The 12,500-nt window shown below is 35.7% G+C and overlaps 1 protein-coding gene across 2 annotated transcripts in view; it reads left to right on the forward strand.

The window, feature by feature from the left end:
- LOC136836105 (plexin-B-like) overlaps nucleotides 1–12,500 on the forward strand; it is a 243,434-nt gene that overhangs the window by 40,754 nt on the left and 190,180 nt on the right. For both annotated transcript variants that reach the window (XM_067100093.1, XM_067100094.1), the window contains exon 2: nucleotides 9,226–9,354. In XM_067100093.1, coding sequence (XP_066956194.1) covers nucleotides 9,226–9,354 — 129 coding nt within the window. The remainder of the gene's footprint in view (nucleotides 1–9,225; nucleotides 9,355–12,500) is intronic.

Genomic DNA, 12,500 nt, shown 5'->3' on the forward strand with positions numbered 1-12,500 from the left:
TGTGTGACTAAATTTCAGAAATAAGGATCGCAAAAGGGTATTCAGTGGACACTTAAGATGCTAGTATATGTCTACATATTATACAAGCATGTATATACACACATATATATATATATATACGTATATGTATATACATATATATAATATATATATATATATATATATATAATAAGATATATAAACATAGAGAGAGAGAGAGAGAGAGAGAGAGAGAGAGAGAGAGAGAGAGAGAAATTATTATAACATTAATGCTTGACTATGTAATGCTTCCATTGCAATCTAGACCAGTTTGTAACACAATTTCGGTACCATGTTCCATTTGACTTAGTCTTAATATACACACACACACCTACACACACACATACACATTATATGTATATATATATATACAGTATGTATGTATATATATATATATATATATATATATAGAGAGAGAGAGATGAGATATAGAGATATGTGGCAGAGAGACAGAGAGAGAGATCTTCAATTCAAAACCTATAAGCTACAGTATGTCTTAAGTGAGTACCACTTTTTGTTATAGTCTTAACTCGTAGAGGAGAGGGGCCAGAAATCCACTACAAAAAAAAAAAAAAAAAAAAATTGGCCTTTTCCCTCTCCTCCTTTCTCCACCCCATTTATCCTTTTCTTATTCATCCGTGTCTTCTCTTACTCCCCCATTCTCATTGCCTCTCTCTTCCTTTTGACCACTTCGCCTTCCGTAGGTAAAGGCGCTAACATTCACGCTGCGTCTGCCCTTAACAAGGTAAAATTCGTTCCATTAACCCGCTTGTTATCCAATATTGACATTTAATTGGGTGCTCCCTTCATTCGGCCTTTCTCTTCGCTATGTATCCATGGATACTTCTTTAATACTTACGGACTTCCAAACAGTCATACACACGCAATACAGTAGTTGTATTATTATTTTTTTTTTTGTTCCTTCAAGACTTCAGCCTCTTGAGGACAAGGAGGCTTACTGAAAATTTAGAAGGTTCCTAAGAAAGTTGTGTGTATATGTATATGTATATATATATATATATATATATATATATATATATATATATATATAAATATATGGAGAGAAAGAGAGATACGTACATACATACACATATTTATATATAAGCATATATACATACATATATATATATTGTAGTATATATTTAATCTTAGCCAATTGTTTATCAGTTACGGATGTTGCATCTGGATAATGCATCGACATTTTATTGCACTTTCTTATTCGTAATTTATTGCAATTAAATTTCTTTGGTATTTATGTAGTTTTCCTTAACCCGCCTATCCTTTGCTATTCCCTATCCTCCTCCATGTACTCATTCCAAGCCCCTTTTTCCCATCTGTGTACCTCATCCGCTTTCCCCTTACCTCTGCCTTCGAACACATCAGACATATCCACCTCTACCACCCCTCTCCACGTTCCCCCAATCTCATCCTCGTGTTCTTTTCTCATTGTTTTCTATCCTCCTTCCTCTTATTCTTATTCTCGTTTTCTTTTCACCTCCCCTCCCTTGCCTTTCATCTTTGCGTTTCTTTAGAAACCTCTTGACTTGTATCTGTCTGCCGTGCACCTCATGCGGTGCACTGTAGACTTTACTTGAGGTTCTTTGTAGCGTCCCTTCGGACCCTAGCTGCAGCCCCTTTCATTCCTTTTACTGTACCGCCGTTCATATCTTCTTTCTTCCATCTTACTTTCTACCCTCTCGTAACTATTGATTAATAGTGCAACTGTGAGGTTTTCCTCCTGTTTCACCTTTCAGACCTTTTTACTACCAGTTTCCATTTCAGGCTGAATGACTTCATAGGTCCCAGCACTTGGCTTTTGGCCTAAATCATATATTCTATTTTGTTGTGTATCTATATGCCTTGCATTTCCTTAATTCCTTAAAAATTTTTGAGAATATTTTCCTTATATTTGTGGATTTGGTAGATGCAGCGTGTTCGTCCATCGTTGGTTGTCTATATACAAGATATCTTTAAAAAAAAGTTAGATTTTAGTTAATGGGATTTAATGAAGCGATTGACTGTTTGCCAGAGGAGGATTGATTAGGTTTTGAGATGGATCTGAATCCTGTTACGCATCCGATCGTTTTTTTTTTTTTTTACCTCGAAATGTAATGTGATGCATGTGGATGAAATATTGTGGAGCGTTAGGAATCTTTGTAAATGAGTTGTTATTTGAATTTGAGACGGATTCGTTGAGACGGATTCGGTTTCAGATCTGTGCGTGCATTGGCTTAGTGTTCTCGTGGGTTAATGTTGTAGACTTTGGGGTCTAATTTATGTCTCTCTCTCTCTCTCTCTCTCTCTCTCTCTCTCTCTCTCTCTCTCTCTCTATATATATATATATATATATATATATATATATATATATATATATATATATATATATATATATATATATATATATATATACTCTTGTATATTTATTTGTTAGTAAGTATGTGTGTCTTTCTGTCTGTCTTTTTGGGTATACAGAGAGAGAGACAGAGAGAGAGAGAGAGAGAGAGAGAGAGAGAAAGAGAGAGCCATGCTGTGTAAGCATGTAGTATCCTTGGCAAGGAGGAAAGTTTCTTTTTATCTCAGCGGGAGAACTCTCGAGAGCCTACATTCGAGACGTCGGCGATGAGTCAAGACACAAAGACACCAAGTTATACCTTTCGGTTTCTGATTGTATTAGGAATCCTCTCCATGTCCTTTTCATTTCTTTTCTTTTACTTTTCGTCTTTTATTTTTGTGATCTTGTCATTTGCTGATTGCCTCTGTGGCCCCTCCAGCTTCTTTGGTTCTTTACGATTGTCGTTTCTTATTCCAATGCGTTTTCTTTTGACCTGCAGCTAATGTACGATGCTGCTTGTCCCACCTAGTAATGTTTTATGTAGCGTCAGCGGCAGAGGAGAGAGAGAGAGAGAGAGAGAGAGAGAGAGAGAGAGACTTCATCAAGAGTAGTGACTAGGTTTCGTCTTGTGTATCAGTGCCTTCTGGTCCCCGGCCAAAACCATTTCCGAAGACTTCTTCAAATCCTCCTTTCATCCTCCCTTCCGATACTAATGGCTCAATAACTCTATCTTTCCTTCCGGTTAAGCCAACTTCTTAATCTCCTTATCTTTCTGTTCCTACTGCTGGTATGATTCCATGACCAGCACCTCTATTTCCAGAGTCTATGTAGAGCACTCAGGTCTCTAAGAGCGAGCTATATAGCTTTCAGCCTTGGTTTCTCTCTCTCTCTCTCTCTCTCTCTCTCGTTGCTGTTGCTTTTGTGGAGGCTTGCTAGTATTTCTTAATATTGTTTTTTTTTTTTTTTACATTTTTTCATAATTTCTTGAATATTCTCGTAAATGACTTTCCAGAAAAGTAATTTTGCTTGATCTTTAGGCATTTTTATAGGTGGGTTCATTAGGTATGCAAAATTTCTTATTAAGGATAAGAGTGTTTAAGTGGTTTTTACAAATTTTGAATTTTGCAATGATACCTTTGCACGATTTGTATTTCTGTGAGTGAAAAGGATTCTTAGTTGTTCCTATTTCCTATGTTATTTCCGCTCAAGTGTTGCACAAGCAAATTTAATTAACGGAACTTCTAAATACTTTTTTATCTTTTTTACCCGCGTGCAAACCTCGTTGAAATTCTCTCTCTCTCTCTCTCTCTCTCTCTCTCTCTCTCTCTCTCTCTCTCTCTCTCTTAACTGCATTGAGCCGAAATCCATCTCGGAATGGATAGTGAGAGAGTGCCAAATAAAGCCGAAACAAACCCTTTGAAAGAGGAAATTGGCTATCTGTCGTGCTATCATTTGGGTTGACAAGGTTTTGGGACAAAGTTGAAATCGATGAAGCATGAGACCGAGGAGAAGAAGAAGAAGAAGAAGATGAGAAAGGATTGTGTACAAGTGAGGTATTTGGCCTCTTTTGCACAGTAGTTTTAATAGTAGTAGTGGTGGTAGTAATAATAGTAGTAGTAGTAGTCTGGATCGAAAAGTGAACTGCTATCTGTTCTATTAGATCTGTTTCCACAATGGTTCTCGTTGTCTCATGGGAGCTTTTGTTATCTGTTTTCTTGTTCGTGTTTTGGCTGCTTTTTTTTGACACAATTAGTATGAGGTTCGTGTTGGGATTAAAGTGGTTCAGTTGTTTCAGTTCTAATTCACTGCAGGATTTTTTTTTTTTTTTTTTTTTTGCCATTTTCATTTTCTTCAATCCTCCATTTATTTTTTTTTTTATTTATTTCCTGCTTGTAGTCATATTGCTGTCTCATTTAAGACTATGATTTTTATGCATTTGTTTCAAGCTGTTTAGATACAAGGTTTCATATTGCGTTGTAAAATTAATTGCAGGAAAACGGGCACTAAAGGGTGCATTACTTAATTCTTGCTAAACTTATCTGATAGTTCCCAGTATAAAAAGTGCATTGAAAAAGCTGTGTTAAAAATAAAATATTATTATCGTAAAGTAACTGAAAAAGGCTCGTTGGCCTGGCCCCAAGGAATTGATCATGAGAGATGAAAGCCTAAACAAATGAAAGTTAAAGTTGGACAGAGAGATGGGGAAACGCAAAATAGAACCGATAACATGTGAAATGGGAAAAGCAATATAGATGGGGCCTAAGGCGTCGCACATTTTAATTGTAAGGTATATCGTTCCTCTACAAGGCAGAAAGCCTGTGGCTAATAATGTCAGTGAATGCAGGAGTTTGTGGCGGTCTTCACTGGAAGTAACAATCTTTGATATATGTTTGTGCTCGTGATGTATGTGTTTGCAGTCTGTTCCGCGGTTTTAATGAGATGGCGTGATGTTTTTTGTCTGATTTATAGATATGTAAGTTTTATCCTTATAAAAGAAGTGATGAGACATTTATTCTTCCGACTATCAGCTAGTATTTTTATATAGGTTTTGCATATGTACTTTGGTGTATATGGATACACACACACATACATATATATATATATATATATATATATATATATATATATATATATATATATATACATATATATATATATATATATATATATATATATATATATATATATACATATATATATATATATATATATATATATATATATATATATATATATCCAAATACTAATATATATATATACAAATATATATTTATAATTTATATATATATATCCAAAATAAGAAATACAATATCAATTTCTCAACTATGCCTGGGAACAACTTACTCCAAGAGTTCATAATTGAAAAGTGCTTTGTCACAGGCATATACTATATATATATATATATATATATATATACATTATATATATATATATATATCTATATATATATATATATATATATATATATATATATATATATATATATTTTATATATATATATATATGTGTTAAGACAGAGAGAAACTGTTTATAGATTAGGCAAGATCGTTGCCGTTGAAAAGCCAGAATATTGTTAATTCAAATCACTGGCAGGGAATGGGAGAACTTGGATGCGGGAATTGTATCTGAAGCGCGACCGGATGAGTGCAGCTCAGAGCAACATCATAATTATTATACGAAGTCCACAGTTACCTGGGTTCATCTTATCAACCGTACAAGTGAGCTGGGTTCGTCTTATTATCCTCCCTAGTTGCGTGGCACCTTTGCGCCTCCATTATTTTGAAGGGTTTTGGAGATGAATGTATTTAGATATTGTTCATGCTGAGGGAAAGTTTTCATCATAGTTCAAGTATCACACACACACGTGCGCACAGCTGTAAAAACTATTTTTTATAGCTGCAGATATGTTCATATCTCGGTTTGATATTAGGCAAGTAAACAGAATTGCCTTAACAGTCGCACAGCATTTTTCTTATGAATAAACACTTTTACCGGTCACCTGCAACTGAGAGCATAACTTTGAAATAAGACTCTTCACAGGCTTTGAACATCCGGAGAGCCGGGGGGTGATGATGATCCTTGCACCAGACAAAAAAAAAAAAAAAAAAAAAAAAAAACTGACTGAAAAGGTCATATTTCTTAATCGCTTGCTTATTCTCTCAACTTTATTTACTATTAATTTCAAAGAGAGCTTTGCAAGCATAAACATTACATGGATTGTTGTTCCATTTTATATTGATTATGGTCCTAATTTGTGGTATTTAGGGTTACGTGACGAGAAGAAGGTCGAGAAGGCGCGACCCAAGCATGAGAAAATGAGTTTGAGGTTCTTGAATGTAACTGAATTTGTTGATAACGTTACAATCAGGAGCCTGTTCTGGCAGTCAGACAGGATGAGTATATTATGACTTGATTACTTATAAAAAAGTAAAAATATTGTTCGCTCCTTTTATAATTTAATAGTTAAGCAAAAATGATGGACAGTGATTGAAGTAAAAGTTACAGGAGAACAGTATGTTACAGTTAATGTGCCTATTATTCTCGTAAGAGTTAGAGTACCTGTCTGAGAAAAATTAAATTACTGAGTGGACAAGAAGAAAATAAGGTTAAAAGTAAATGTATATGCTTTATAACGAATGGTTCAATTAATACACTGAGGAAATTCATGCCGTTGCTTGTGGCACATTGGCTGAAAGTTTCCGTAGATAATGGTTCACGTAGAATAGGAACCTTCTTCCCGCCTAACAGCTTTTATACAGTCAGAATAGGAACCTTCTTCCTTCCTAATAGCTTTTATGCAGTCAGCATAGGAACCTTCTTCCCTCCTAATAGCTTTTATACAGTCAGAATAGGAACCTTCTTCCTTCCTAATAGCTTTTATGCAGTCAGCATAGGAACCTTCTTCCTCCTAATAGCTTTTATACAGTCAGAATAGGAACCTTCTTCCCTCCTAATAGATTTTATACAGTCCGAGTAGAACCTTCTTCCTTTCTAATAGCTTTTATAAAGTCAGAATAGCAGCCTTCTTCCCTCCTAATAGCTTTTATACAATCAGAATAGTAGCCCTCCTAATAGCTTTTATAGTCAGAATAGGAACATTCTTCCCTCCTAATAGCTTTTATACAGTCAGAATAGCAGCCTTCTTCCCTCCTAAAAGCTTTTATACAGTCAGAATAGGAACCTTCTTCCCTCCTAATAGCTTTTTTGCAGTCAGAATAGCAGCCTTCTTCTCTCCTAAAAGCTTTTATACAGTCAGAATAGGAACCTTCTTCCCTCCTAATAGCTTTTTTACAGTCAGAATAGCAGCCTTCTTCTCTCCTCAGAATAGGAACCTTCTTCCCTCCTAATAGCTTTTATACAATCAGATAAGAACCTTCTTGCCTCCTAATAGCTTTTATATAATCAGAATAGGACCCTTCTTTTATACAGTCAGAATAGGAACCTTCTTCCCTCCTAATAGCTTTCATACAGTCAGCTGTCATATAAATTTCAAATGCAAAAGCCCATGGCCGGACGACTGTCTGCTGAACAAAGTGCGCTTCGGAATGTGCAAACATTCATATGGAACAAGACTAAAAGGCCATTGACTTGCAAAACAAGGATCCGCTAAATGGAATACCCATATGTGAAAGAGGGCAAACAGAGACAAGCGAGTAAGAAATAAAAGGATAAATCAGTGAACATTTATGTACATGCGTCGCGCGCGCACACACACTTACACACACACGCACACACATATATGTATATGCAGACATATAACTGTATATGTATAGGCTATATAATTTATATATATATATATATATATATATATACTGTATATATATATGTATATGTATATAATTTATATATACATATATATATATATATATATATATATATATATATATATATATGCATATATATATATATATATATATATATATATATATATGCATGACAATATCATGTTCCCGAAAAAAAAAAACGAAGGCACTTGAATTTACTATATCCCTGCAACATTTAGTTTTCATAACCTAGTGACAGTACAGTTGTGGATAGAATTAAATGTAACTATTACCAGACCTAAACAGAATATATATTAAGTCCAAAGAAAAGCAGGTAGGTTTTATATCAGTTCCCCAAATAATTTGCGTCTATGACGTTTTCTTTTACAGATGCTAGGAGAGGTTTAGCTTCCTTACTCAAATACTCCGCATCATTTACATACGGCAGTAAGCTAACGTAACAATAACAATGAATGAAGCAAGATAAAAAAAAAAATCCCAGATCAAGATCCAGAATGTAATCCAAACCAAAATCACTTCGGTTAATCCCTGCGACGGATTACATAAGTTATTCACGGACTCCTGCTGCAAACAGAAACACCCACAGAGGGAAATCCCTCACCAAAAACATGACTTCATCGCAAAGGGGGAAATTAGAAACAGTAAAGTTAAGAAATTAGTTGAATGGGGAGACTGAGGGAGTGAAATCCAGTAATTAGATCTTGAGAAAAAGCTGGCGAATTTTAAGGCATAAAGAAAATGAGTCTTGCGATTACAGAAACCATGGGGAATGCATTGATTAAATGGCCCGCAGGAAAGAAAGGAGGTGATCAGGAGGACCAGAGGAAGGAAATTAGGTGATTATGCCGGATAAAGGGAGGTGGGTGTGTGCGCACCGGATGTACACATGCACGCATGTATGCATGGGTGTGATTGTGCGAAACTACGGTGTTTTTATTGTGTGAGATTAGAATTAAAATACAGGTATTTTTAGACTGTTCATGTATAGGGATTAACAGAAGGCGGTGTTGCGACGTTAGTAAGGATGTATATTATTTTTTGTAGCATTTAGGGCGCCCTTCGTAACCTTCAAGCCTTTGCATTTTCATAAATCCTTGGTGATTGATTTTTAACCCTGGATAGTTATGATAAATGGAACTTTTCTGTAAGTTTTACCCAGTCGTTTGAAATTGCTCCAATTTGACAAAACCGGATTAATGAGGCTGCCTTCTCCGCCTCCTTCCTTTTCCTTATTCTTCTTTTACACATTTTCCTTTTTCTAGTCACCTAAAAAACGACATTTTCATAATCTTTGCCATTTTAAGCTGGTCATAAGACTATGCCGTCTTTCTTTGCATAGAAGAAATTATTAAAGTTATTATTATTCCTACAGACATATTCGTGATCAATGATAATTACATATTTGAGGATTTTTTAAAATCATTTTTGGAACGATCTTGAGTGTAAAATTCCATATATTTTTATTACTGGTGTTACCAATAGTAACATTAGTAGCAGCTTGTGAAGATTTAATTCCCGATGTCTGCATTCCTTTTAACACATCTTTATTCTCGGCTTCGGAAATAATGAATTCCCTTTTATCATTGACAGATCCTTGTGGCCTCGGCGGAGGAAGCGGCCGAATACGAGGAAGTGGAAGTCGACAAAGGATTCAGAATCCTGCCGGATATGAAGTTCAGTAGCGATAAAGCTTATCTCTACGTCATTTCAACCAGGACGGTAAGTGGAGAGATATTATGGAGTATTTGTTATTTTTATGGCGTCAAAATACAACTTGAACGAGCGTAACCCCTGAAAAACATTTCTGTATCCTGTGATGCAAAAGATAATGGTAAATATAAGTTGCCTGAGAGCTAGAAAACGTAGTTCCTTTCTGTTTTTTTTTTTTTTTTTTTTTTTTTAGGATTTCAGGCAGAAAAAGTTGCTTTATAATATTTAGAGGAGAAATCGGGGTTGTTCATACGCGATAATTCCAGTGAGAAATAATTATTTTGACCGTTTTCAACGTCATTAGTGTGATCGCTTGTTCTTATAATGTACGGTCTTTGAATTTCGTAATTTTCGGAGGACTATCTTTGTATAAATGGTTTTCACATTGTAAATTCAGTGCATGTTTATTTTTTATGTTTTAGACAATTTAGAGATATGATGTATTCAGACAAGGTTCTGTGTTTTACCTTTCGAAAATCTTTATTTTCAGTTCATCATAATATTGATTTTCCTTTAGTTTAATGCTCGATGGTTATAATGTAAAGTTCCCCCGATTTCCATTTGTAAATGCGTAAGTTTTGCCTTTGGTCTTTCATTATTATTCTGAAGTATTTCCATTCGCTGTGAAAACCTCAGCAGTGCCTTTGCGCTTTTGGAAAATCTTCGAAACATTGCAGGCTGAAATATACACAGGTCTCGGTGTGAACTTTTTAATTTGTCGGCGTTCATCAATCAACGTGTGTCGGTAAAATCTTACAAAGTTAGTTGATTGATTGATTGATTGATTGATTGATGGAATTTTAAATGTCCGTGACAGTAAATGAATCCTGGATGGAACAAGGTGGACGAAGCGAGGTTTTTGTGGATATTTTCACTCGGTATCTACTGATAAACTGCACTGGTATCTCCACAGTTCTTATTCATGTGACCTTTACGTGGTAAACATAAAATATTCGTGTCGAGTTTACGTATTCTTGTGTTTGTATTTTCCTGTTTTATTTCTTATTTCTTAACGGATTTTTTTTTTACTTGAATAACGAAGTCTTTTGGGGTGGGGGTTTGCTTGTGGGCCGACCCGATTCTTTACTGTTTTATTTAACTCCATGAAGCTAGAAACAGGTGAATCAAATACAATTTTTTTTTTATAAGATTCAGACAGCATGCTGTGGCTTCGTGATGGCCCCCATCCCTTCCTCGACTTGATGACGAATATAGAAAGATACGATGGACAGATATAAATAAATCACCAAACGCCACGAAAACTTGAAAGAAGAGAAGGTATAAAAATGCAAATATCAATCATGAACTTTTCTCCACTGTTATTTTTAGATGTGGTTACCTTGTGTGTATGAGAGAGAGAGAGAGAGAGAGAGAGAGAGAGAGAGTTCGCATACGATCCTTTTTGAAGTTCTGTTTTGCCTCATAGCATGGAGACTGTATTTCATTGCTTTTCGTCATATCCCGCGTGGGATTTCCATAGTATTCAATTGGAATATTTTTATCCAACTCCGATACTGCATTTTCCTTTTGGTACAATCGAGAGGGGTGTATTCCTTCCTTCCCACACATACACTGGCCGGGTTTTTACTGTTCTTCAAACATAAAGTGGGTGTCCCCACTGTGAGGCTTATTTTGAGTAAAGACGCCATTCCCTAAGTTGTTTTGAATAAAGGTTTCTGTCGTATGTTTTTTGTTCCTCTCTTATATGGGAGGAAGGCGGGGTGACTTTTTATAGGGCCGCAGAGTGGAGTGTCACTCTTTGGCACTTTCTCATTTCACCAACGGCTTCCATTTCTCTTTTTCCAATCGGGTACGCACTGGAAGCGCACTGGAAGCAAAAGCAGCTTGTGGTGGGTAGTGGGTGGTGGTGGTGGCGGTATGGTAGGGGTAGGGGCTGGGGTCTATTTGGTTCGTGAGTGGGTGGGTGCCATAAAGACACCTCCTTTTGGCACTGCATCTTTCTCTCTCTCTCTCTCTCTCTCTCTCTCTCCTTCATATCATGTGGATTCTATTTTATTAGGTCGTTTTGAGGTCGCGTCCGGTGATGGCCTCGTCTTCGCTATTCCTGGCCCTTCCCTTTTCAGATCATCCCTTTTTGGCAGATTATCAAATCTCTTTCTTTACTTCCCTTTCCCAATACCCCCACCCCACCTTCCTCTCCCTTCCCCTTCCCCTCCTGAGTTTTGGCGCTCATTTTTAACGCTTTTCCTTATTGGTATTTGTTCCCGACTGTCCTCTAGCATTTCCTGCCATGTTTTTCCTTATTTCCCATTTTCTGTCGGAATTCCTCCCCTTCTTCCTATTTCCTCACTTCTTGTGCTTGCTAGTTGGGTTTTAGCTTTTTTTTTTTTTTTTTTTTCCACCATACGGAGATCAAAATATTTCTTAACTGTTTGCTTTGCTGGTTCTTTATACTGGAGAGATGACTAAATTCTTCTCTGAATTGTAATTTGCTGTAAATTTCTAGGCGCTTTTAAGATATAATTTTAATACAAACTATCTAATAATTTATATAAGGAAGAGTCTTGCATCATTCGTATACCAGAAGATGAAAAAAAGATGCAGAGAAATCCTTTCATGCTGACGCCCATTCCAATACAAAGTAATTATGGTAATTATTTAAAATGACTTTCTGTGAAGATAGCTATCTTTTCTCTTCTTTTATTTAATGGGTTGGGACCTTTTGGCTGTGGTTGTGTTCATGTGGTCAATGGAATATCGTCCTCCTTGTTCATACCATTGTGAGGATTTGTGTAGTTAATTTAGAGATCTTGATGATGTTCAAAAGGCGATTGAGCAAAAATATATTCTGTAAATGATTAGCAGCAGGGTTTTTCATGAAGAAACTTTTAGATAGAAGAGGAACTAACAGATTCTAATTGAAACGCATTCATACAAAGTAGGTATATTTTCGAGTGTCTGAAATGAAGAAGTTCATATTTAGGATTTATAAACCATTTCCTGAAAACACAACGCGGAAGAGTATTATCTCCTTTCAAAAAGATTCTTAAAAACTCGATGTTTTTCACTTTATAATGTCGAAATTATGCCACATATACATCTGCATTCTTGAAGCATTTATAACCGTTTAGTGATGAAACTTCTATCCCTTAGAAAGATTTTAAGTACTTTGGGGCTAGTCAGAATATGCAAGA

This window comes from Macrobrachium rosenbergii, chromosome 56, assembly GCF_040412425.1.
Source record: "Macrobrachium rosenbergii isolate ZJJX-2024 chromosome 56, ASM4041242v1, whole genome shotgun sequence".
Lineage (NCBI taxonomy): Eukaryota > Metazoa > Arthropoda > Malacostraca > Decapoda > Palaemonidae > Macrobrachium > Macrobrachium rosenbergii.